This window comes from Anser brachyrhynchus (genome assembly GCF_964034855.1).
Source record: "Anser brachyrhynchus genome assembly, chromosome: 5".
NCBI classification, from domain to species: domain Eukaryota; kingdom Metazoa; phylum Chordata; class Aves; order Anseriformes; family Anatidae; genus Anser; species Anser brachyrhynchus.
In genome coordinates, this window is record NC_137699.1 from 17,783,387 (window position 1) to 17,810,613 (window position 27,227).

At 38.4% G+C, this 27,227-nt stretch overlaps 1 protein-coding gene across 8 annotated transcripts in view; it reads left to right on the plus strand.

Moving 5' to 3' along the window:
• Positions 1-27,227, plus strand: part of SHANK2 (SH3 and multiple ankyrin repeat domains 2) — a 354,395-nt gene that overhangs the window by 106,737 nt on the left and 220,431 nt on the right. For all 8 annotated transcript variants that reach the window (XM_080594526.1, XM_080594522.1, XM_080594527.1 and 5 more), the window contains 2 exons: positions 21,905-22,214; positions 26,877-27,046. In XM_080594526.1, the coding sequence (XP_080450652.1) occupies positions 21,905-22,214; positions 26,877-27,046 (480 nt within the window). The remainder of the gene's footprint in view (positions 1-21,904; positions 22,215-26,876; positions 27,047-27,227) is intronic.

The window sequence follows — 27,227 nt, forward strand, 5'->3', positions numbered from 1 at the left end:
TTTGAGTTTCATCATCCTCTGAAGTATTCTGCAGTGGCTACTCCACTCCTCGTCCAATGTAAGAAGTTTTCTTATTTGTGTCTGGAGACGATGGTTCATCTCCAATCTCCTATCATCATTTGCTCATAGTTCCCCTTCAAACTCTGTTCTACAGTCAGATATCTTTTTTAAATTTATATTACGTGAAGTTAGCCAAACTGATGGTTTGCTGTGCTGTAATATGAATGTTTTAAGACTCTTCCCCTGAGCCTTAGCTAAAATACAGGATGTTTTCAATGCAGTTTCATTAGGTTTAGTTATTCTTGGTTTAAAGTTGTAATGTAGTACCTTCAGAGGTTGTTTTTTTATTTTTTATTTTTTTATATTTTTATTCAAACTGTGGTATAACTTGGATTACAGGTTGTCAGAATTAAATTGTGCTGCGTTTTCTACCATGGTTACAGCCTTTGTAATAAAATGTATAGAAGTACCGTGTTCTGTTTTTATTAGAAGTTGGAAATTATCTGGAGAACTGCTTAGTTTTATGACATTTTCTATTGTCAGAATCTGCCATGACAATTACTTAACAAGGAATTATAACCTCATAGATTCCTAAATCTTCTGTCTTTGCCTGATGAGGTGTTTGTAAACACAAAGTATGGGGTGATCATCTTACATCTATGAAAAGGGCACTGAGAACTGATCTAATTCTTGAATCTATGAATGTACAATAGAAGAGAAATTTATACAACATGTATTTTGGGGAGGACGGTTTTAAAAGGAGAATACCCTAAGGGTTTACAAAACTAATGAGCAAAACTACTAGTCCTGCTTCCTCTGATTTATGTCTCTTCAGCAGCTTTGAGTTGATCCAGACTCAGCTGAGCTGTTGATCCATTCCCTAAACTGAGTGAGCATCCCAGGCAGTGGCTGTTGGTCCAGAAGGCACAGCTGAAGCAAAAGTATGCCTGAGCTGTGCCCATCATCCAGGCATCCCTGAGTGATGGCAGGAAAAGCCCCACTGGGGAAATCTGGGTTGATGAGTGCTGCTGTGAGGCAGCCCCAAAAGCAAGGAGCACAAGACTTGCCTAAAGTCGATTTTGTACAATTCTTTTCAGTGTAGCTCATAGGACAAAAATCTTAATCTATTAAATAAGAAAGATGAGCCTTTCAGAATCTAAGGAAGACATGGTTTTGTAACTAATCATTTGAGCAATTTGGAACACTAGATAATCACAAATCATATTCAGTTATTGAAAGCAAATGACAACTTTCCAGTAACAGCTTCAAAGCTGTTTGCTGCCTTCTGTATTTTCAGAGGCTTCTCACTATGTATAAGGGAGGTTACACCAGGACACATCTTTTGATATCATCTGACATTATGCAGTGCACCCATCACATTGCATCATCATTGAAATAAACACTGCTCCGATCATGTCTTTTCCTTCCATTAAAGCTTAATAGCAAAAAATTAAATTGCACTTGAGACTGAATGGATCCCTACTAGTTTTCTTTCTGTATTTGGTTTCAAAGGCTAGGGTAAGTAGAGATGAAAAAAAATAATCTTTGCTGAAATCAGCAATCTTAATGAACAGTTGTGAAGGTTCAAAACTTCACTCTGTAACTTACTAGATGCTTCATTTTTCAAAATTTAGCTGGAGAAATCAGATTTGGTAAAGATCTGGTGTAGTACAGCAGCTAGATGAATGTTATTATTCCAGCTTACTATTTTCCTGCAGCATTTTGTGTGGGTGTTTGCATCCTGTTTAGCTTTCCACATCTCAAACATTTCCAGTTTCCCCTGGGAGATTTTTTTCACATTCTAACGCACCTCATTGTCAAAATTTAAATCAGTCATGTTTTGATGCAATGAAGAGACATGATAGGATTGCCAAATAAATAAATAAATAAATCAGAATTCTTCTTTCATGACAGTCCTTTTATGCTTGAATGGAGATGATGTTCAGGTCATCACCCAAGCCCTCATGTGGTTACAGTAAGTCATATTGTGGTACAAGGTCTGCTTCCATGTCTTTTTTGCCATTATTTCGGTGGCATACTACTATATTGCATACTCCTCTCTCTTCACATTTGCTTTTGTGTAATGTCTGTAGGGAACTTAAGCAGTGACTTGCACAGTAAAATAGCATGAGTAAATTATTTAAAATAGGTATAGTCATTTTAGTGGGATTTAATAATTAAAAACCCTTTTAAGAAAAAGCTAGCTCCACAGAGACCTGTGGTAAAGTACTGCAAACCCTTGTTTGAGAACCAGTGGCTCTGACCAGCAGCCCCGAAATTTCTGGATTACTGTGAAATGGTTAGCTGTGACAGTAACAGGAAGATCCTCTCAAGCTGCCTATAGTCCCTGGTGTTTATGTTAACCATTTAGCATGAATGTTGCATTCTGACTTGTAGACTAGATTATAGGAGCCATTTAGCATTGACAAACTTCAGAAATCTGTCCCCTTTTATTTTATTTTTAAGCAAAAATTTTTTAGATAAAATGAAGTCTTTTTCAAGGCAATTTTCTGTGAATGAGATGTCAAAATAAATAAATAAATAAATAAATAAATCAAATATTCCAAGTATGATTTTTTGTGACTCTAAGAGACTTTACTTCCAGCCCTGTTATCATGATTCCCCAGTGCTTGAAGATGCAAACTGAATGTCCTTTTTTGCTTTCTTACTACTTTGCGAGTTCAGGACTAAATTATCATTACAAGCTCAGATCATTAAAACATTACCTCTCTTGTCTTTCCATTGTTCTCTTTTAAATAATTGTTTAATAACACAAATACATCTGATAACTTGAATCTGTTACTTTAAATAACCAATATTTTATTAACAAATCCAGGCTTTTATGTAAAATGTGAAATACTCACTCTGTACATGCACATATAGAGAGAGTTAGAAAAGCCTAGTGCTAGCAGTTTGTTTTCCACATACATAGCTATAAATCTCTACAAAGCCCAATGTAAATTGAGATGTTAACTTTAGATTACAAACAGCTTCATTTAGGAAACCATGCAGAGAAAGGTATTGCCTAAGGATGTAAAAATATTTTATTTCCCTGAGAAAACAAAGTGGTTGCTATGGGACAGAGAATTATCTAATGATGGCTTTACACAGATGCATACTACTGGACAGAATTAGAATATTCAAACCACAGTGGGCAAAAATGTTGATTTTTCTCTGATATGTTTTTGATTTTTTTTTTCTTAGTGTAGATCTAGATACTTTCAAGAAAAATAAAGAAAGTATTTTTCTGTAGGGTACAATTTAGTTGCTTTTTTCGTTCCAATCCTCCAAGAATACTGTGCAAATGAAACATATTTGTTAAGTCAGGCAAGCTTTGAAATACCTATGAGGAAAAGTGCTGTCCTTTTGAATGCTGAATGATGTTTTTTTTTAAGTTACTAGATAGTACAAGTAATGATTTTATGTGTAGCAATATAGTTATAAACCAAAGCAATAACTCAGTTATTCCATATATTTAATCACACTCTTTTTTCACCTCTCACTTTGAAATGAGAGAAGCATTTAAATACTGATGTTTGAAATATTACTGTGTGCAGTTCGAAAAGTGCCCTCAGCATCATCCTTTAACAACCCAAACACAATAATTGAATTAAATCCCGTTGTGGTGTCTGGGAGTTGTTTGGCTGCGTGAAATGCATTGTGACCCATCACAAACCTTCTAATGAACTATCTTCCCCTGTCATGCATGTGGAAGAGCCGGGAGCCTGTCTTTTCTTTTGCTCTTTTCCCATGTGATTTTCTGGGACAGCAACTTTTAACAGCCCCTATCCTTCCCCATGTGGATGTGCTAATGTTCCACTCCAAGGGTACATACATGGAGACTGGTAAAACTAATCAGTAACTATATTTAAACACCATTTGAGTAGGGTCATAAAAATGCTGGAGTTTTAGAGGTAGTGGATGCCTGATGGTGTAGAAATGTAAATTTTTATGATTTTTTTTTAACTGGTTATATGCCTGTGTCCTATTGAAGTATATCTTTTAGAATTCAGTGGAATGGACACAGAAAATATGCTTTGTGGTAAATCCACTATCACTTAGTAGCAGTGCATTTGTGGTCACTTTTCACTGTGGGGAGCAATGGCAAGCTGAGATACCCAGAAACTGTGCAGAGATTTCTCAAGTGGTTCTTCATGGAGTAGTGTGAGTAAATGATAGCTTGTTAGCTCTAGTATAATACTTGCCTTGCTGCATCCTCCTGGCTCTTCAAAAATCATGGGTGAACCATCTTTCCTTTTACTCTTTGGTTAGGTAATATGGTGCAGAAATGCCCAAGTCCAATGTTGATTTTGCTCTGCGCTTGCTGCATTCAACTAGTTATGTTGCTTACATGAATTACTTAACACCTGTACTCTTAAAAAATGATTTTAATGTCCTTCCTAGCTTATTATGAACATTAACTTTTAATGCCTGTGGATTAGTAATGAGTAAGGTCCTTACCAGTGCTTGAGAAAAGTTGGCCTCTTCTTGAATGAAACAAATATCAAAATTGTATTATACTATTTGTTTTCTATTCCTTTCATAACTTTTTTCTCCTAACAAGCTTGAGGATCTCAGAAGTCTTAGCTGTCCAGATCGTGCTTGAAATTCCTAATAGTTGTGTGTGGTTTGCATGAATGCATGCAAAAACTGCTGCTCTAGATCATCCTACTCATGGCACAAATAGCTAAGAATGTGATCTTGCAACCTGATTAGCACTCTTGTATCCTGCTAAATTCTCTGAGTGTTTCTAGCATGTAGTATCAAGCTAGTGGTGTTTAAAATTTTCTCTTAATGTACTGTATTTTGAGAAGTTACTAAAATCAATGGACTTTGCTGTTATGAGAGGTCACAAATTTTGTGTGTGCTCGTACCCCAGTTTACTCAGAAATATCTGTGACTATTGCCATAAGTATTAAATTTCTGCTTTGTTTATTATTCCTGTCTCCTTTTTTCCTTTTTTTCCTTCCCCCCCCCCCCCCCCCATATAATTTAAAACTGTTCCCTGAACTTTATCTCTTATTAATCCTTAAATTCCTGTTGAAAAACTTCAGCCATCTTTCACAATCTCCTTAATGCAGTTCATTCGTTGCAGGCATATCTGGAGCTGCAGGGCTGCTGTGTGCCAGCCAGTTCTCTGAAGTGCCCGTTCTGACCCTACCTCTATGTGCTGCTACGTGCTTATGTGGTCAATTCATCACTGCTAATGCTATCTCTAGACCTTACCTTTTTTTTTTTTTTCCTATCCTTTTATTCTTTATGTGTTTGCATGTCTTTTCTTTCCAGTGCTCCCAGTGGTTGTGTGTTGCGGGGTCTTCTTCTCTTTTGTCACAGCCTCAAAACATCACCCATAGTAGCAAGGTTCTTAAAAATGCAGAATATTGATAGATGTGAAGTAATAATGTTGTAAAAGCCATTACCTATATACCTATATCATCATCCACAGAACTTCAGTTATGACATAGCTCTCCCCCCCCCCCTTTTTTTTTTCTATAAAGGAGAGTGACAGAATAGATAAGAAAGTTCAATTTAATTCACAGCAAAAGGTTTTCACAGCAACAATAGCTCTGACAGTTCAGCCCTTTAAGAAGCACAGATGAAAGTTCAAATCAGTTGGTAAGGCTTAATTAGTAAGATTCTGAAATAAATCCAATAACTCCAATCTAAAATTACCAAGACAGAGTAAGATGATGATAAGGAGAAATAATCTGTATTTCCTTTATGATGTTGCTTACCTCTAGCATTACATATTGCCAGATAAGGCAATCCATTCCTGTCAGTTAATGATCAGAAATGTTCACACAATCTCTTCTAAAAATCCAGACAAACTATAAATACTAAGTGTCTTAATCACGCAAGCTGAAAAAAATTACTATGTAAAAGAACAGCTTGTCTATTGTTTTTGGTAATGGAACAGTGAAGCACTAGTTAAAAATAAATTCTTAGTTAATATTTTTAACCTCACCTACTGAAACATTGACCATATTTGAACAGTGAAATAGAAAACTCATTGGGTTGTTCTGCTGCAGTTTTGCTCTGGAGAGTATGCTTCACAGAGGTTTCTGTCCACAGTTGTGAAACTTGTCACTTCTGCTCCACAGATTATTCCACTTCTTTGATGGATCAAAGAAGCAACTTGTTTCTCTATTTATTTTGCTGAGTTTGGGTTGTGCTATGATATGGAACAACACTAGAGGTAGGGATGAACTGCTCCTTAGAGCTTTCAGGTTGAGATGTGACTTGTGAGCGTGATGGGCTGTGGAGAGTGACCTTCCAGCTGTCTGGCTGTTGTGGACCAGGGCTGCATCCTCTTTCTTTGCTTCTTCTGGTTGCATGCTAAGAAAAAGCTGCAAACTATGATTGTTCAGAGGGATGGAAGGAGAAGAGAAGGAAAGTCATTTACACTTTTTTTCTGATCTTCAAATACTTTCTGTGCTTTTTGTACTGTTCTATTCTTCTAGTTAACTTCCTTAGGGTTGTTTCTGTTGCTCTGTATTGGTCCTCTGTTTTGCATCATTCAAACGTTCCTTTATTTCTTGACTGAAACTTTGGTCCCACTAGAGTCCATGGCAAAATATTTACCATTTTTATTGGGACTAGAATTTAAGCAGCTGTTTTTTTTTTTTTCTGTTTTTTTTTTTTTTTCCCCTTTTTATTAATTAACAAACTAGAATAAGACATCTCTTCCAAATTAAGCCAATATTGAAACTTTTTGACTGTGTATGGTATAGGATCTTGCTTAGGGCATTTACCTGTTAAAATATTTCCTACATAAATTTATAAAGTTAATTAGTCACTCCTGCATCCTAATTGTTTTCTGCATTGCTATTCCCTGCTGTGTGTTTCGTAAATCTTTATGTTAAACAGGGGTCTGGTATTCAGAAATTGATATTACAGGTATGGTTTAAGAGGCTGTAGGAGTTGCTTAATATCACTTTACTCCTCCATGTAATGTGCAGCATCCAAATTTATATTGTTTTCTTGGTTGTATATTACATAGCATACCATTTCCTGAGATGTTAAACGGTCATTCCTAAGTATCTTAAAGCAGTAATCCGTTTTCATTTTCTTCACTGAAAATCTCTTTCAGATTATATCTCCCAGATTCACTAAGAATCACTGGAATTTCTCTGCATTTTCTTCCTATCTTCCAGTTGTTCCATTTCCATACATACTTCATTTCTTGAACTCAAAGGTGTCCTGTGAGTCCCATTTATTTCTCCTTCTTCTTTACTGTTGGTCACAGTATCACAGTATCACAGATTTCTAGGTTGGAAGAGACCTCAAGATCATCGAGTCCAACCTCCGACCTAACACTAAGTACTCCACTAAACCATATCGCTAAGCTCTACATCTAAACATCTTTTAAAGACCTCCAGGGATGGTGACTCCACCACCTCCCTGGGCAGCCCGTTCCAATGCTTAATAACCCTTTCGGTAAAGAAGTACTTCCTAACATCCAACCTAAAACTCCCCTGTCGCAACTTTCGCTCATTCCCCCTCGTCCTGTCACTAGGCACGTAGGAGAACAGACCAACCCCCACCTCGCTACAGCCTCCTTTAAGGTAACTGTAGAGAGCGATAAGGTCGCCCCTGAGCCTCCTCTTCTCCAGGCTGAACAAGCCCAGCTCCCTCAGCCGCTCCTCGTAAGACTTGTTCTCCAGACCCCTCACCAGCTTGGTCGCCCTTCTCTGGACTCGCTCAAGCACGTCCATGTCCTTCCTGTAGCGAGGGGCCCAAAACTGAACACAGTACTCAAGGTGCGGCCTCACCAGAGCCGAGTACAGGGGCACAATCACTTCCCTAGACCTGCTGGCCACACTGCTTCTTATACAGGCCAGGATGCTGTTGGCCTTCTTGGCCACCTGGGCACACTGCTGGTCATTCCTTTGATGTTGCTTGCAGCTTCCTAATGTAAAAGAAAGCATGGTCATACCCATGGGAACTTAGATTGTGTCATTTCTAAATTTCTTGCCAAATTCTAGAACAGGAAATATTAAGACTTAATGGAAAAATTACTCTTGCGATGTTTCCATAAAATGTTCCCCAAATTCATAATTTTCCATTTATTCTTGTTCTGTTCTCCTACCCTTCCAATACCCGCTGTTGTCCGGCTGAGGGAGGGGTCTTAGGCTGCTGATTCCTTTCCTGACCTCTGATGGAAAGGCTGACTTGCACAGCATGGGAGTGTGAGTAGTCTTTGGCTGGGGTTCCCTCGCTTGTTGTGACAGAGACTTCCTGGAGGCTGTGGTCCCCTCTAGGTGGTTCAGAAGCAGCGGTCCCTCTGCAGCAAAAGTAGCTGGGGGCTGTTTGCATGACTGCTGCACTATAAGCTTCTGGTGAAACTGAGTCCGGTGCCCCCTGGCAGAACTCAGGGCTGGATCTTTCTTTCATTTTAGGTCTCTATTACAAACATTAGTAAACAAATAAATATTGCATGTAATTTGAATTCACTTTTCAGCTGAAGTTTTCTACAGTAATATCTGAAATACATGTTCCATGTTACTGTATCTATCTGTTCGGTCTGATTCCGTACTATTTATCTTTTGATGCACTGTATATTCTTCAAGCTTATATATATATATAAAGACATAATATTCATGGTTCTCATACCTGAAATTATGTCCTTAAATATATGAGTACAATCATCATTAACTTAGTTTAGATGTGCTAAGGATTCCTCAAGGCATGTTCCAATTCAGTTATGCCCCTGCAACAACCTCTGTAGTGACCTAGGAGCTAGACTCAATGATCATTGTGGGTCCTTTCCAACTCAGAATATTCTTTGACTCTATGATTCTATGATCCTAGGTGTTTAGTGCCACATGGTCCTTCCTGTAATGAAAGTGTGTATACATACAGTAGTTTCACTTATGTACAGGTAATACCAGCATGCAAAATGATTTCTCTGCTAACCTCGCAGTCTGAAATTATTCTGAAACATCAAGGATATGCATCTGAAATGCCCTGGCTTAGTAGAGAAAAAACATATCCAATTTGCTTCTTTATGCAATTACTCTCCTTTCTCTGACTCCATTCTTTTTTAGAGACTTGCATTGCCTTTTCCTACTAGCTTTATTTGCATCACTTCTTGTCCGGAAGAAAGCAGAGTTATTTTGAAACTTGAACGTGGAAGTCAAATTTTATTGTAGTACTCTTGATGTCCGGGGGTGTGACTGCCAAATAATATCCAGAACTTCTATTTTCATAGTAATGTCTTGGATGTCAGCCATGCATTTTCTGCTGAATTAATGAATATCATGTAGCTACATCCACCACTGCTGCCAGAAATGTAAGAATAAGGGGCAATATTTCTGAAATAGTATGTACACGAGATTAATTTTTGATAATGGGTTTAAAGCTTGCACTTTTATTCTTTTATTCCTGTCAGCTCTGACTTACTAAACTGTATAAACAAGAGTCCTTTTTCATATTCTTGTTACAGAAAATCTCCTAAACTCAGCTATTGGTGCACCATCTCAAAACTTAACCTGCAGGCCAAATCAAGGCTACAATGGGAAAGAAAGATAGAAAAGTCTTACTTCAACGTTTTCAAATATTTTAAAATGCAAGGGATAATGTCTTGAACTAGAAGTAGGCATAGTATTGCTAATATTACTTTATTAATCCACCTCAAAAGGGCTTCAATGAGCAAGCCTTCCTTTCTCAATGGGATTAACCACTGAGAACATTACAAATGCTACACCTACATATTTGTACAAAGATAACCCCCTGCTATAACCGATACATTCTTTTTTTATCCTTTCTTATTTAGACCGGCATGATTCATTAACGGTTATTTTTGAGACAGAGAAATGTAGGCTACTAATATAATTTTAAATGCTGTTATTTTAATGAATAAGTCAGCTATGTTTTAGTTTCCTCTTAACACCAAATGTCTAAATGGAACTAAGGATAGTGAGACAATTATCAGCTTAAATTATTGGGTTTTATTTTTCAAAGATCCTTCTTGATGACATGACTTTAGATAGAGCTTGCTTTCCTCTATTTAGAAAAGATATTTTGAGGGGTGAATACTTGCATGGCATAACTACTATCTGTAGCATAGAAGACAAAAGGAAGCTGGCAGTGGCAGACTTTGTACTCAGGTAACCCAAATGTGCATCGTCTCAAAAGCTAAATATATCCTACTCACTGCTTTTAGTGCTAGGTCCACTTTGAAACTGAAATGATGACAATAAGAGTAAATGAGGAATTCTTGGAGACAGCTTGGACTAGATAGTGTAAACAAAAAAAAAGTGCAGAGCGTTCTGGGTTCAGTAATGATGTTTTTCTCTAACTCCCCATTTGAGACTCCTAAATATATGTAAACAATTTCTGCTTTGATTGTTAATGCAAGTCCATGGGATATGGAGGTCTCTCTGTCTTCTTCTACACTGATGACCCCCAATAGTATTCAGTCCTTAAATTCTCCTGTCACTCCTTGCAGATTAATGGACTTCAGGGAGGCTGCAGAGCCAAGAATTTAGTTCTCCTGGCACTTAATTTGTAGTTTTGGTGGTAAGAACTCTACCAGAAAAAAAAAAAAATGGCCTCCTTGTACTTCTCTACTGCAAAACAAGAATGAAAGTGGTAATGCAAGTATTTGTCATTAAACACACCGGAAAGAAATGTGCACCTGTGGGAAGCCAACCAGTAAAGCGAAAAGTCTTCACGGTTCTGAGGTCTCCTCAGTAAACAATGTATTATTTTCTCAATGAAAATGTTACCCTCAAAGTGCAATAAGGTATTAAAAAGATAGAGCAATGTCACATTAATTACTTGATTGTTCCCTCCTGTATTCCACAATCAAACTTTGTTGTATGAAGATGGGGTGATGTGTTCCACTCTTATTAGGCTTTTATGCAATGTGACCTCCTATAAACTTCCTCATCTGGGTGGGCTACTTCAGTGCTGTTTTCTTGCCCTCCAACCATTCTACCTCTGCGCATTTAACTTCACTGCTAATTTTATGTAACTGCTATGACGTAATATCTTCTAGAAATCTCTCCTGATAGACTCTTACAGACCATTTATTGGCTCTGTAGGGCAGGCAGGCTATCCTTAAACTGGTGATAGAAGCAATGAAAGACAACGGTAGCCATGAAGAGAAGGGAAAATGAGGTTGAAAAATAGCAGGGAAGGACACCAAGATTTAAGAAGAGGGAGGAGCTACAGCTTCCAGAGGATATTGTGGATTTTTTTCTTTGCCGTTTTCTTATAATTCCTGCCTTGGGGTAGCTCACAGTCATGCATGAACTTTAATGTCATGGCTTGGTTTCTTCTGTCATGAGCCCTGCAGTAAATTGGGAATAACTGTATGTCTAAGAAATGCTTGAGCCAGTGATGGGTTATCAAGCTGGAATTCATTGCAGGCTAATTCTCCATCCTTATGCACCTTGTGTTATCATTTAGACTTACGCAAAGATACTGTAAAATGTTGTCAGAACAGAGTGGATGTATTTCATATCTGATGTGCTGGAGGAATAGTGCCAAAAGGTAGGAAGCCTGGAGAATCAGACCCAACTGACTGACACATAAAATAGTACAAATATGTTTACTCAATACACGCTGCCCCAGTAATTACAGTTGTCTGTATGAATTGTACAAGGACAATGCATATAACAGTGGCACACTATTTGACCACTTTGGCTAGTTATATATTTTGTACCTTCTGTGAGATTTTTTTTTCTCCATTGAGAGCAATATACACTTTTCAGTTATGAAAATGGTGTTATTCTAAATAAAACTGACATGATCCACCAACACTTTTGGAAGCACAGATGCTTTGTCCCACTATTTACTAAAGAGGTTCACACTTAGATTAAAGCAGTGAAATCAAATCACTGAATAAAGCCTGGAACAACATAATGATTTAAGGAATTTGTTGAGAGCTTTTGGTAGGAGGAAAGTTACACAAAGGCAAAATTAGATTGTTTTCTGTACAACACCAGAACACAGAAGCATTATGCTATCCAATATTGGTCCATTTGTTTTTCTAAGCATCTTGTGCAGATTCATTTGTCTTTGTTCTCCTCTGCAACATGAGACCACAGCCCACAAATCTGTGTACGGCTTCCGAGGCCCATGTGTATCAGCCATTATAGAATGTGTTCATAATGCAAAGAATGAACTTTGTGGTGTAATTCAATGCTTCTGAGTGGTGCTGCATCAGGACTAGATTTCCCAGTTTATTAGTGGAGAAAATTGCACCCTCCTTTCACCAACTTATTTAAAGAGCACAAGAATTTTTTGTGGGTTATAATTATTTTTGATTTATATTTTCTTTCTTATTGTTGGAGGTAAAATAATGCAGCTTGAATAATCTGAGCTAAATAGATCTTTCTGTCCAGATGCCCTACAGGCTGTTGATCTCTTGCTTCAACAACATACCTAGGTAGCTGGTTACTGATAGTCTGTTGCTCTGTAGAAGTGAGTAACTCTGGGTGAGTTCTACTTGCTGCTGAAAACAGACTTTGAAGTCGGGACAGTCCATATTTAAAGAAATGCCAGCAAAATGTAACCTAATCAGTTAAACCAAGTAGTTTCCTGTTTCATCTACTCTAAATCACCCACTGCTTTTTCTGAAAGGATTTACAAGAACTATTTACTTTTTAAGATTTTTTTTTTCCCTTAGCCATATTACAGTGGAAAGGTCTTTGCAAACAGCAGAGAAAACTCACTATTTCTTATATGGGCGTACAAATTTATGGAAGATGGATACAAATGTTTGTTGCAGTTATTTGTGTTATTCTGAGCAAGATCTGATGTTCCTTTCAACCCAAACACGTGTAAAAGAAATGGGGAGCTGTGAGTACTCTGAGAGGATAAAGCCTTTAGAAACTCTTGTCACCTGGCAGCTCAGAGCTGGCCTCTCCATTCTACACCTCAGGATTGAGGAGAGCATCCTGCAGAAACAGAACTCTGTAAAATACAGGTTTTTATTTAGGTAAGTGCGTTTTCTATATAGGACTGTACCTGATAAAATGAAAGTGAGTCATACATACTTTATTCAAATATGTTGCTTTCTTTGACATTGCTGATAGATTTCAATCGTTTTCAAATTCTGCTTCAGCTATTGTAGATTTCTCTTGTTGCCTTTACTTCTCTCTCTCTTTAAGCTACTACTTGCAAGACATTTCCCTCATTACTGGCCATTGTTTCCTTCCCACTTCCAGGCTTTCCTGTGAAATAGCAGCGTTTAATTTTCCCACCTTTTAACCCTCTGTTGTTCTGTGTCTTTCTGCATCCTGACCCAGATTTTTCACACAACTCTGGGCTACAAAGCAGCCTCTTATCCTTTGGGACAGAGGTTTTATTTCACTTCTAAGGTGAATTCTGGTGTGTGTACCTGTATCCTTGCAGTCAGAGCTTCAAAAATTTGCAGAAATTGCTGCCTTGAGCTTCGTAATTTAAAAAAAAAAAAAAAAAAGGTAAAATCCCATGATTTTCAAGCTCTTTTGGATCAAAATTTCTGAATCCATTACCTTCTAGACTATCAAAGAGATTTCAGACATTTGCTCTGACACATTACAAGTTTTAAGCAATATTTAGCAATTTTTATATGATCTAAATATATTCCTGATGTGTAAGCATCTGAAACTAAAGCCTTACAGTGAACACGCCTGCCTTCTGTGGAAGCATGCAGCTCTTTAATGTTATTCCTGCATTACTGCTGTAATCCCAGTGAATCTTACTGAAGGCTTATTTATAATCATGTGAGTATGGTAAGAAAGAGGGATTGATTTTCATTTCTCATGATTTTAAGCTCATCTGAGTGCGGCAACTATATATTCGTCGACTTTGAAATTCCTTTGAAATGTACCCACAAACACGTGCACCTCACATGCTTAGTAATTAAAATTCTTTCAATAGCAGGACTTGCATGAAGTGTTTTCTGCAGGACTGAAGACCCCAGCAGTGGCCAGTTCACTCTACTGCATGGTCTTGCCTCTAGAGTCAAGCCTTGCGCACAGCTGTAAATTTTGCTGGATATTGGAAAATCTTTCCACATGCTTCTTGTAGCTTTCTAACGTAGTTCCACGAATGCACTTGGTTCCTCGTGAGAGTAGAGTGAGGTTGGCCCTTGCCAAACAGAGCAAAGTTTGGGGACAGCAATGTAATATAAATGCCAGGTAATGGAAGGGAAGTCTGGCACATAGCTGTGTAACTTTCACTGCTATATTCTGTTTTTCTTTCTTCTTCTAATTGATAACTCTTGCCATCTGTTCCCGATCCATCCCTCTGCTGTCCTTTCCTACACACTGTCTCCTGCCCCCATTCTACCCTTCAGACTTGGACTGCCTGCCTGAAGGCTGCTAAGCAGCGCTGCTGGGTGGCAAGAAGATGCTAATGATAGTGACAGAGAAACTAAGGTCAGGTTAGCTAAGGCTGGACTCTACAAGCAACATTTGTGTGAGCTCAGACACTCTTTTCTCAGGGTTGGCTTAACTGCAGTATCCTGAGCAAACTCAAACTTTTTGCAAAAAAATCAAACGACTTTGTTTAATAAGAGTTTTAGTTGTTCCTCTGAGGTGGATTCCTTCTGAGTCTGTCACCACTGCTTGTGCTCCTGACCACCCTATAGCTTTGTGGGTTAAGCAAGTAATCTAGAAACAGTATCAACCTAGCTTTTTTTTCTTTCTTTTTTTTTTTTTTCTGTACTTTACAGTTTATATTTGAATCTTTTTGTACTTTACAGTCTATATTTGAATATGGCTGTTCTTGTCTAACTCTCCACTTGGTGGTTTAGCATAAGGGACGCCTATTTTATAGCGGAGAGAAAGTTATTTATACGTGTGAAGAACTGTATTTTTAACAAAAGGCTAGATGTGTGTACAAGTTGAAGGGATTTTTTCTGGTAAGAACTCAAAAAAAAAAAAAAAAGACAAAATCCAAAAAGAATAAAGCATGATAATTTTAACTGTGTTCTGCCATCACATCTGAAAAGCAATTGCTCGTGATAGTGGGAAGATTAAGCAAGAATGTAGATTCGATCAAACAAATCATGTTTTAACTTTTCCTAATGACATTTAATTGCCTAAAAGTAGATCCTCAAAAAATGTCTAAATGTGTTAGTCGCTATTTTGCATTGGAAGCTATGGACTAAAGCACACATAAAAAATTGTGAACCTGATGTTACAAACATACAAAAAATGGCAATCAAAGTTAACCTTGGAGCCCATGTTTTGATGTCTGCATAAGGTGGCCTTTTCTTTGCAGAGGCATCCTTATGCAGAGCCCACAGACGTCTTCCTGAGCACCTGCAGAAGAAGTGGGGGAATAAAGTTTATTAGGGCTTACCTCGCTTGTATTTGTAAGGCATCTTCATTTGTAAGTACCAAGACTACCATCATAAGGCAGCAAAATCTTTTTGGAAAAGGTGGAAGTTGCTGGAATGATTTCTTTTTTAACTTCTTTACACCACAGTTCAGTTCTTCAGACTTCAGTTAAAACAAGTAAATTCTAATAAGCTATTAGTGAAAATCGGAAAAAAAAAATTGCAGCTGCAAATAGTTCACTGACTTCCTTGATTGTCATATTTTCCAGTTGTACTATAGTGTTTATTGCAGTAGGCTCTCCCATGTAGGAAGAAATTATATTTCCTGTGATGGGGAAAAGAAAGATGGTTAAATGGAATAAAGTGATCGTTCATCAGGTGATATATCTGATGGGGTAGATAGGAAAGAGTTCCCACAATTTCCATGAAACTCAATAATTTCAAGTGACTTTAATATTTTTTATGTTTTTGTAACACTGATTAGAAACCTCTAGATGATGAAATGCTGGAGCTCCAGCAAGAATCTAATAAAAATACCCCCTGGGATTTATTTTGATTGACTACAGTTGCCTGCCTGTTTTTATTTTACTATATATGAACAGCCATGAATGAACACAACTGACTTAACACTTTCCTAGCCTAACTGTTACAGTTAGGTACTTAGGATAGCAATAGTTTGAAACACTGACACCCACGTGGAGAAAGATGCAGTTTGAGGATCAGGCTCCCAGGTTCTATGCCGGTGGCACCGTGGTAGTGAAATGCCCAGGACTTTCTGCATGGAGCAACGTGAGCACCATTGGGATCCCATCTCTCCATAGATAGTTAATGTTGGTCTGTATGGTTTTCTGCGATTGATGTTCTGGGTATCAACGCACAGAACTGAACATGTAGAGGCAGGGATTGTGTTCTTTCCCTGGGGACACAACAGGTAATTCTCCGTGTACGGGGATCAATCTGTGCTCCATGCAGTCAGTGAAGGACATTTCCCTGCAATGGGTTAAACTGGTTTAAGTTGCACACCCTAGGAAATCTCTGCCCCATGAGCGTTACAGTAGTGATCAGAACAGTGCTCTCAGCCCCATCAGTAAGCACAAAGTAAGATTTCAGTCTTTCCTGAGCATTTCATGGGCTGCCATCATAAAACTAATTTCTGCCACTTTACATCTGGCTATTAAAATGGGAACACTACAAGATTCTGAATTTTTTGTGCAGACTTCAGCAGCCCTCACATACTGTTGACTAAGTTTAGTTAGAAAACACCATGGAAATGTGAAATATTACTAATCATTATAGCTTCTTTGGCACTCATAGCTCCAAATGGAATCAGAGGGATTGAATGGAGATACTGGAAAGGGTAATAATTCATATTAGTGGCACAGCTGTCCTGGTGGAGTAGTTCTTGTTCTGGAAACAATATCGATTCTTATGGGGAGCTAACATATGCACATATTTATAAGTTTGGGAATAACAGTTCAAAGCTACTTTCTAGAAAGCTTTGCATCTTTTTTTAAGAAAAAAAAATTTTCTTGTCAAATACAGATGTTTAACTTTATATTTAGTGTCCAACACTTCCACTGGTAAAATTACCACCTGATAAGCACAGGTTCTTTTAAAATTAAATTGAAACAAAATGTAAAATTATATTGATTTAGATAAATATTCTTTTAATTAGAAATTAAGAGCTGTGTAAACATTGAAATGTTAAATGAAGGTTAAACTATTGAATTTATTTGTGCTTACTAATTCTTTTCAGTTTTCTGTTAAATATGGTATTACTGTGCATATGGAGGTTAAATCCATCTAAGTCATTTATTTTCTGTCTTTCTTGAAGCAGTTTTCTCAGTTAGAAAAGGACCAGATTTTCAAAATAGAAGTATTAGCAGCCAGCAGAGATGTCTGAGATGGAATAAATATTTATTAACTGCTATATAGTTCATACTATTTGAGGACAGGTTTTTACTTCGGGTTACTCATTTTTTAAACAGTGAACTTCCTGTTCTTCAGAATCTTTTTTTTCTGTAGGTGTAACTAGTTATGCTGAAATTTTGTGTGATTGTTAGCACCGCCCCCTGCTTCCTTCCTGCCTCTCAGTGATTTGCTCTACCCCTGCGAGCATGCTTGCACGGCTGCCATAGTTCCCTGCAGAATGTGTTGCAGAATTAGCGCTTTAAAAACTGCAAATGCAATGTCCTTATTTATTTTGTGGTGTTTGCATGAAATTTAGAGGAACAGCTCAGTCAAATTTTATTATTTTTACCCTGTGCAAAAAGAAATTCTGTTTTATTTCAGTGTAATTGCTGCACTGAAGGGGAATGGAAAATTGTTGGTGCTGGTACCCCATCTGTTTCAGGCTGGAATATAGGCCAGCTCCAGTTACTCTGCGTAGTGTCAGTTTTGTCTATGGTCTTACTGTAGTTCTTGCAGGAGGCTTGCTGAGTTCTGGTTTGATTCACACTTTTCCTCAAATTGGCTCTTTTTAGCATCGCACTAAGCAAGCAAAAAGCATCAAAAAGCAAAAGGGTGCCCCTGAGCACCACGAGTCAGCTGGGCAAGTTTACAAGCTGATGCACTTGTGAAGCTGCTCTCAGCTTTGCCAAGGCTTTCCCCTCACTGGCAGCACAGCACATGCATGCGGCTGCGAAGCCCCTGTGTCCGCGCATCCTTCCCCCTGCCCCTCTCCAACACAAATTTCGGCCCCCACCTCCTGCACCTGGCATGTGGGGTGCAGGAAGGCAGCACCAGCAGGAGCAGGGCTTCGCCGGCGAGGCTGTGGCGGTGCTGTTCACATGACTAATGCCGAGAGAGATAGCAGGGTGGTTTTTTTTCTTTTTTCCTTTTTTTTTTTTTTTTTTTGTGTGTGTGTGTGTGTGAGCGGCTCCAGTCTATGCACAGTTGGCTCCCAGCTGACAGACAGGATGTGGGGTGGGCTTTGTCACCAGCGCGCCGGGCGCTGCGTGCCCGGCTATGCTGGCAATTACACAGTGCCCAGAAACCTGCTGCTCATGTCAGGGTGCAGGCAGCCCGAACACATAGAAATTGGGTAGCTTTATTTTTTTTCCTTTTTTTTTTTTTTCCTCTTTCTTCCCAGCAAAGGTTATATAATGAGGGGATTGCTGCTAAAGTAAAAGGGAAAATGAAGTCTTTGTTAAATGCCTTCACAAAGAAAGAAGGTAAGCGATGCAAGCAGAACACTTTGATGTTTCAGACTGGTGTTTTCTTGTGTACATTTAATATGATTGGCTTAGTGACTCTATAATTAATCAGTTCCTGCATTTTCGTTTTCAAAATTATTTTACGCTAGACAATCCATTTAGGCAACTGCTTATGAAGGCTGGATGTGACTTTATTCATTTAAGGTTTTCTCTGAAGTAGTTATAGAAATGTTTTGTTCCCTAAGAAAATCATTTGAAGACACGTAAGGAATTTCCTGAGTGAATATTTGTCAGTAGCTGCTGCTGAATTACCCCTTCAGATGTATGGAATACCAGGAATAGAAGAATGCTGAGAGCTGGAGAAAGAATTAAATGATGCTTTCAGGCATGCTTTTAGAGATGATAATTTTAAAGTTTAGGGGCATGAAATTAGTTCAGTCATTTTCATGTCATTTTATATCAACTGTTTTTCCCAGACAAGTTTTGCAACAGTTATTCTTACAGTTGTGAACATAGTGAGATATTAGGGAGTGACGGTGTCCAACAGGGCTTAAAGCGTGGACATTTGCATTCCATCATTTTGTGTTGTAGTTATTTTTTATTGTGCAAATAATATAAATAAAGACTATAAGAGGAGCTAAAAAAATATCCACCCACTTACAGTTTGCAGATTGCTGGGGAAAAGAAACAGTTGGGTGGAATATTAATCATTTTAGGCATGGAAATGCTTATTTTTAACTCTTTCTATAAAAGATTTGTTAGACACACGTCAATTGGTGTAATTAGTTGTCCCCTTTCCTGTTTATTTTCTGTAGTAAGGGCTGATTTTGCTTGTAGTTCTCTCCTTAAGAACAGAGCATTAATAGCAAATCAAAAACTAACTCCCAAATGTAAAATCCCTTTCAGATGTGTAATGGAAAAAGAGCTAATTTAATGTGATACCTGGAGAGCGTGCATACATACAAAACACACACTATTTTCCATTAGGAGTGAATGCACTGTCCTGTGCTTTCTCAAACCTGCGGGCACGAAGGTGCTCAGCAGCTCCCCGCTGTGCTGTCCCCATCCTGAGCACCCTGCCCTCCTGCTGCCACCACCCTGCATCCTACCAGATGCAGAGCTTAAAGCAAATGGTCAAAAACCGTGGGCAATTTTTAGTTTCATAGAGCTGTGGCTTAAAGGCTTGGCAGCCTGCTTTGAATGTTAGCAGTTTTAAGTGGTGAAAAATTCAAGTCTAAGGGTCAGAGACCATTTTTACTGAAGTCTAAGACAAACTTTGGTGACCTGAAGGGAACAAGGCTACTCTTTCAGATAGCAGCCCTGTATCTGCCGTGCATTCTCTGGTTTTGTGTGATTTCTCCTGTAAGGAAATTATGACAGTAGCTGTCCTGCCTTATTGTTCCTGGGAAAGATTCTTGTCTTCAGTGAAATCATCTCCAGAGTCATATTCTTATTGTTGGAAATCCAGAAACATACAAACAACACATCTATGTCATATATGTTGATCAGAGGATCTGTGTATGTTAATTTTAGAAATAAGCGCTGTGAGTTTTCTTTAAGTTAGTACTAACTGTGGCTTTCACCATGGCATTTGAAGCACTAAGGTACTTTCAGAGACATACTTTGCTGCTTTGAAACCCTACAAAAATATGAGACTCGGAATATCCAGAAAACTATACAGTTTCTGCCAGTTTCTAGCCCAAATATTGGACTACTAAGCTTTATCCCGTTTAGCAGCTTTTCAAGACTACTTCCTTATTTCAGCTTTGTTTCAAATAATATATTATGGAAATGAATTTAAAGCCCTTCCTCCCCATGCACACTGTTCTCTTTTGTTTGGTTGTTCTGATGTTGCTGAGCTATTTACCAGAGAAAGTTTAGAAATATGAAGGATGCTATTTTAAAATTCTCAGAATCACAATTAATCATATAAGAATTCTGATGAAAATAATATAAACCATTCTTTTACTTGCAATTACACCTTTATTTTATGTTATAAATATGCTTTCAATTTTGCTCTGGAACCTTGAATTTTGCTGTGTCCTCCCAATTAAAAGCTATCTGTCAAGGCAAGACAGATTGATTCCTGTGTATATTCATATTTTTGTGAATTTATTTACTTGCAGAGGATGATAGACACATTCTAATTCTGTTATTTTATGTGGTTTTGAAGGTCATTGAATGTGTAGACATTTGTGACACTTTACAAATGGCACTTGCTGGCACTTTAGACATGTAGGTGATATTCTGTGGGGCTTCTTTCCCAACTGAAATAAGGTTTTTGAAAATTACAACAGCTCAGTAAAGACCTCAGAATAATGCCTGGCTCTCTTCTGTTAGTTATGCTACTGGGACTTTTCAGATGTAAATACTTGCACTTTGGATCAATCCTGCAACCCCATGAGTTCCACTGGAATTTATGAGAGTGCTTGCATGAATGGGGACTGGACTAAGCATAAGTTTTCAGGGTCAGACTCCTCACTGCCTTATAAAATACATAGGAAATGCTATCATTTCTAGCGTGAGTTGGATGACTTTTTATTAGGAAATTCTCCTTTTAAGTTGCATTTGCAAGTAACTGACTCACTACAGTGAGAAATGGAGATCTGGAAAACGTAGTGTCTGCTTGTCTGAATTCTTGTATGGCTGCAACACTCTACTAACACCGATGAAAGGACAGGCCCTCTGCTTTGTATTGGGTGTTTTTATTGCCCTTGCTTTTGTTTTCTGTTATGACTGTTTCATTAACTAGCATATTGCAGCCTTTGGATACAGTCGTGTTCTCCCTGGGACACAGCATGTGACGATGTGAGTATATTACCCTGGGGTAATATGCTCTATATACAATAGTAATAGATGCAGTAGAAATGCCTAGATTAGAAAGAGAGGAATACCAAGGGATTATAGCGGTGTAATAGAGTTCTGCCAGGAGAAAAATCTATGTCCTCGATTTTTAACCTGGAAGATGGGGATAAGGTGACTGTTAACACTACAGATTTCAGGTTAGGCCTGAATTTGCGATGGAACAAAATTCTCTCAGCTTGGATGCTGATTGGAGAAGGAGGCTGGGAGATTGTGCACCAAAACTTCTACTGATCAGCCACATTCCTTGGCTTTCTGACTGAAAATGAGGGCATAGAGTAAATATGAACAGTATGACCCTCAAACTTGGTGATAATTAGGTGTTTCCCTTTACCTAGACCATAGTTCAGACTGCTCTGCACACTCACATTGCTGGCATTGCCCAACTATTTATTAAAACCAGTAAACAGGCTAATATTGGCCAGTTGTTTTCAGTTTTAATGATGTTTTGAGGATAATGAATTTGATTAGATATTCAGGCAAGGTAGAGTTTCTGTCTCTGCAAAAAAAAACAATGCCATATGCTACTAAGTCTTTTCATGGGGTTGTAAGCGTGTATAAATGGTAAACTCATCTGTGATTACTCTGTATGTCTTTCTTTACACAGTGCCCTTTAGAGAGGCTCCTACCTACTCAAACAGAAGGCGGAGACCCCCAAGCACCTTAGCAGCACCTCGTATCTTACTTCGTTCCAACAGTGACAACAATCTGAACATCAACAACCTCCCTGAGTGGTCAGCCTCCTCTTCTGCCTCTTCGCACCGCAGCCTTTCACCTCATCTACTTCAACAGATGCAGAATAATCCTAATGGAACTGTGAAAACTGTGGGGAGTTACACTCCATCCTCCCGAAGCCGGTCACCATCCCTAAACAGGTTGGGAGAGGATGCCAAACGGCAGCAGCACAGGCACATCAGGTGAATTTTAAATATTTGCACAGTATGAGATCTTTTAATAACTAAAATAACGATTATATTTAATAGCCATGTAAAATATTTCTGAGATGCTTGGTCCCTGGAGAAAACTATTGGTCATGCCTGAAACCTGTGTTGGATCTGCTTATGGGTGGTGAATCAGGGACTGTTTCTCTTCTGCAGAAGAGTTTTGAACCAAAGAGGAAACCAGAGGGAATAACTGGGGGGAATAAGTGGGGCTGTACAGGAGGCTGACTGAGAGCAAAAGGAGCTTCTTGAGATGTTGGTGATAGGTGTCAGGGGCTCTTTTCATGATTATCCTTGCTGCAGGGTTTTTGCATTCCCTAGGACTTTGCTGCTTTCTTTCCTCTCAAATTATAAATGTGATTTAGCAGGCACTCTCTGCAAATATCCTGCAGCTATGTCCCACTGGAGGGCAAATCCTGAATAATTAGAGTGATGTACATATTACAAGTAATATAATAAAGTAGATGATTGTGTCTATGTTTTGATCACAAATGGGGTCTTCAGCTTTATGAAACCACTTTCCTGTGAAAAGGGTTAAAGCTCAGGGCTAGAAAAATGAAGGGAGGCAGAGCTGGGTATTGATGGAGAGAATCAGAGATTAAATGTTTTGACGAAACACGTTTTATTCAATTGTCATTTAAAATATCAGGTTTGTCTGTCCTGTTTCCTAATACCAAAAATCATCCATTGGTCAGTGCAGAAAAGGCAAGAGTATTGTTAATCAATGCATCTGCTGGTTTCTCTTTGTAATTTGTAGGTATCTGGATCTTTGCTTGCATCATAATTCTCTTTGTCCAGAGAAGGGCTACGAAGCTGCTGAAGGGCCTGGAACACAAGTCCTATGAGGAGCAGCTGAGGGAACCGGGGTTGTTTAGTCTGGAGAAGAGGAGGCTCAGGGGAGACCTTGTTGCTCTCTGCAACTGCCTGAAAGGAAGGTGTGGGGAGCTGGGGGTCAGCCTCTTCTTGCAGATAACTAGCGATAGGACTAGAGGGAATGGCTTCAAGTTGCACCAGGGGAGGTTCAGGTTGGAAATGAGGAGACATTTCTGCTCAGAAAGAGTAGTGTGGCATTGGAACAGGTTGTCCAGGGTGGTGGTGGTGGAGTCACCGTCCCTGGGAATGTTTAAGGAAGGGTTGGACCTTAGAATTGCTTAGGGACATAGTTTAGTGGGTGATATTGGTGGTAGGGGGATGGTTGGACCAGATGATCTTGGAGGTCTTTTCCAGCCTTAATGATTCTATAATGTAGTTAAAGATACCTTGCATGTTCTTATTCTCTCTTTGGCTGTAGATGCCTAAACTGACAATAATTATTTGCACTGGTAACAATACTGCTTGAGAGTGGAAATGTGGTGCTTTGTAAGAAACAAAACAAAAACCAAAAAAACATTGTCTGAAATGTAAGAATCCCTGGAAGAAAGAGGACCTGAGTGTCTTAAGCCAATAGTTTCATTCAGTAGAGCAAACTACTGTTACTGTGCTATATGTTACAATAATGTCAAAAACTCATTTGGTAATAATTTGGACGCCACCTCACAGAGAACCATATCAGCTTAAAAACGTGTTGTCCATAATGAAGCTTCACTTAGGTGAGGAGGTTTTTGCAAGATGGTTTTTGCAGAATAAGTGCCCTGATATTCTACTGAGCACTGCTGAAGCCACCAAAGTGGGAGGATTTACCTTGTACTCGAAGACAGCTTTAGCTGGAAAGGATTTAAAGCACCTTTACATCAATATCCCTGGGATAACATGCTTCCAAATTCCTAGAGTATAAACATTTCTTTCAGAGAGGGAAAAATGATAAAAAAAAATAATAAAGTTTTGAATAAGTATTTAAGTAATATTTATTTGCTCTGGCTTTATTTAGCCACTTTCCTCTTCCCTTTCTGGGAGCCCATGATTTTGAAAACTTGCGCGAATGATAGTGGAAACAAATTTCCTACCTGAAATGCTGTGGTAATAAAATGGTGGTCTTTCTCTTAATGTGTCAGTATGACAGGTGCATAAACAGCTGTCCAGCTGAAGATCTCTCTGTGATAAGTACCATCAAGACTTGTTTCAGAGATGTCCAGAGCACCCACAAGTACTCGGAAGAGAACTGGAACTCTCTAAATGTAAAGTCAACCAAAACCATCTTATATACAATCTGTTCCTTCAGGCAGTGCTTTTTCTTGCTGCAGGCCTGTTTTGCAACCCTGAATGGCACCTTATATGACACTTTCCTCACAGATTTTATTTAAGTGTAAGACTACCTACTTACTATCAGCTAAATGTGGGAATTGTTGCTGTCTCTGCTTATTATTTGCAAATAATACATTCACCATGAAGCTGTTGCTCCCCTTAGCTGACAAAGACCTTTTTGACATCACCACAGATTGGATTTTGAAGCAGCAGCAGCAGAAGGGGCAGGGTAACAGAGGAGGTCAGAGTGCAGCATGGGGTTAGCATCACCAGAGGGTTAATGAGGTTTCAGAGGGCTGTTTGCCTGGTGGAAAGGAATGAGATGGAGAGTGGTGCTGCAGGGGTCCTTGTGATCATTGCAGCCTGTCACTCAGGTGTTTATCTTCTCACCAGGCTGCTGCTTTCCACACCAAAATGGTGTTATGAGGAGCTGAGAGAGGCTTGGGAACCAGCACCATGATTAGTGAAAGCAGGTGCCTGCACAGACTCAGTCAGGGCTGAGCTGTCAGGGGTGGCCACCTTCTGGGTGAGAGGGGAGCACATCTGTGCGTCTTCTGAAATCCCCACATCATCCTTCAGCTCCTTCATGGCGTGGGACGTGCTGGGCTGGGAGCCCAGGCCTGGGGCACAGGGGGAGAGAGAAGATCTTTTTAAAGAAGTCATCACTCCTATGTTGCAGCCGTGATTTCCTTTAGTAAGCCTGTCCCATGAGAGAAGATGCCTTCAGTGCAAAGCTTAAATGTGCTTAAATGTCCCCCCCTCCTCTTTCAGTAAAAGAGAAAACGAACGAACCTTCTGTGATAGAAGGTAAACACAATGCTGCTCCCTGGTTGCTACCACATTAAGCAGAAAATGCAGCTTGATACTGGTGGAAGTCAGATGTATAGCAATACTTTATTGATCTGGATTGTTAGCAGTTATGACTGTTTCTTCACCTAGAAGGAAAAAGGAATGGAACAAAAGAACAGAAAACCGAACATCTTTTGCTGTCTTGCAACTGTGAGAGCCAGCTGAGGTTTCTGATGCAAATTCCTTGACAGACTTGCAACCAGAGTTCACTTTTAAACATTTAAGGACTGCTTATCTTTACTAGCACCTGTTCACAGTAGTAGAAAATCATGACAAGGTGAAAAGAAGACACTATTTCAAGCGGTGAAGAAGTTACTGCAGTAAAATGAAAGTGTTCCTGATAAGAAAGATCCACTATGATTTTTAGTTTTGAGGTTTTTGTGTATGTCTGTGTTTGTTTTGTTTTGTTTTGCTTTTTTACCAGACAACTTCTTTACCTATATTGAGAAGCTCACTGACTCCTATTATGGTAGGTGATTGGTTACAAAATAAAGAAGGGTGAAAAACAGTAAACACCAGCCTTCACACTACATTTGGTTTATAGCAATTTGAGTTAATTTCTTTCTTCTTAAAAGATCATGGAGTGTTGCAATGCTTGATCACCAATTACTTGTCTTCTTTTGGTACTCTTTTTCTTCAAAATCTTTATGAATATTCTTCTTTCTCACAATTAACTTCTGTTTCTAGACTTTGTGTAAGACCTCAAGATTTTGCATTTTTTCTTGTAAGTTAAATAGCAGAGTATTGGATTTTTTTTGTGATATATCCTATAAGTTTTCCACCTTCTAATATTTATATTTCCACCCTCTTTCTCATGCTTTATTTTTGACGGTTCACTCATTTTCCTGGGGTTCTAATAATGATCTCATATATTTTTCACTAATTTTCAATAATTTCTCTCTATATACCATAAGTAGATTGTGTGGTTTTTGATGACCTATGATTTATCTGGGCATAGCACTCTGAAGTCATTGTGAGAGCTATTGATTACCACAAATAAGTAATGATCTTTTGGAGAATATGTTAGCTATAAGAACCTTGCTTTGTGCACATTCAAATCTAACATTTATCTGCAGGCCTTGGAGTGATGAAGTAACTTGATTGGTCCATAGTAGAGTGTGAAGTAACTTAAGTATTCAGTCTGTTCAGTCAATAATTCAGTTGTCTGAATTGTTCAGTTAACATTGCAATGTTACAAAGATATCCATTCCCAACAAAAATTTTAAATATTGATGTTTAAAAGTGTTTCTGATAAATTGTGGTTCTTGTAATGTATGGTTTGCAGATAAATTTTAAAATTCATCTGGGTCTGGAATGTGCAAGTTCAATTTGTAGAAAAACTAAAAACTTTAGTGTTATTTGTTTTCTTTTATAGGCCATCATGTTCAGATGCATATTTATCATGTTTCAGACAGAAAGATTTCAACAATTGAAAGAGTGTGTTTAGGATGAAAAACGTATTTTTTTTTCTGTAGGTTTAGATGTCTTACTGGAAGATGATTATGTTATTCACTGCTTAATTTAATCCTGACAATGTGATGGTAGATAATTAACTTTGATCATTTTAAATAACCTTTTTATATATATATATGTAATTTCAATTTCCAGTGCCGTTTATGGTCCTAGTGCCAACAAGGATACTCTGTCTGCCTTGGATTATCAGGGTCCAAAGCGCAAGCTTTACAGTGCTGTACCTGGAAGACTTTTTATTGTCGTAAAGCCATATCAACCTCAAGGAGAAGGGGAAATTCATTTGCACAAAGGAGATAGAGTAAAAGGTGAGTAAGTACTTTCTTCTGATAGATGTAAATTTTATTTTAACGTACTTTTCTATTTTAGGAAAAAGGTCTGTCCTATGTTCAACAGAGATACTTTTATGCATTTGTTTCTTTAGAGGGTATTTTGCTCCTAGTTCTCTTTTGTAACCAATGCATTTTTGGCTACCATTTCAACTGAGAT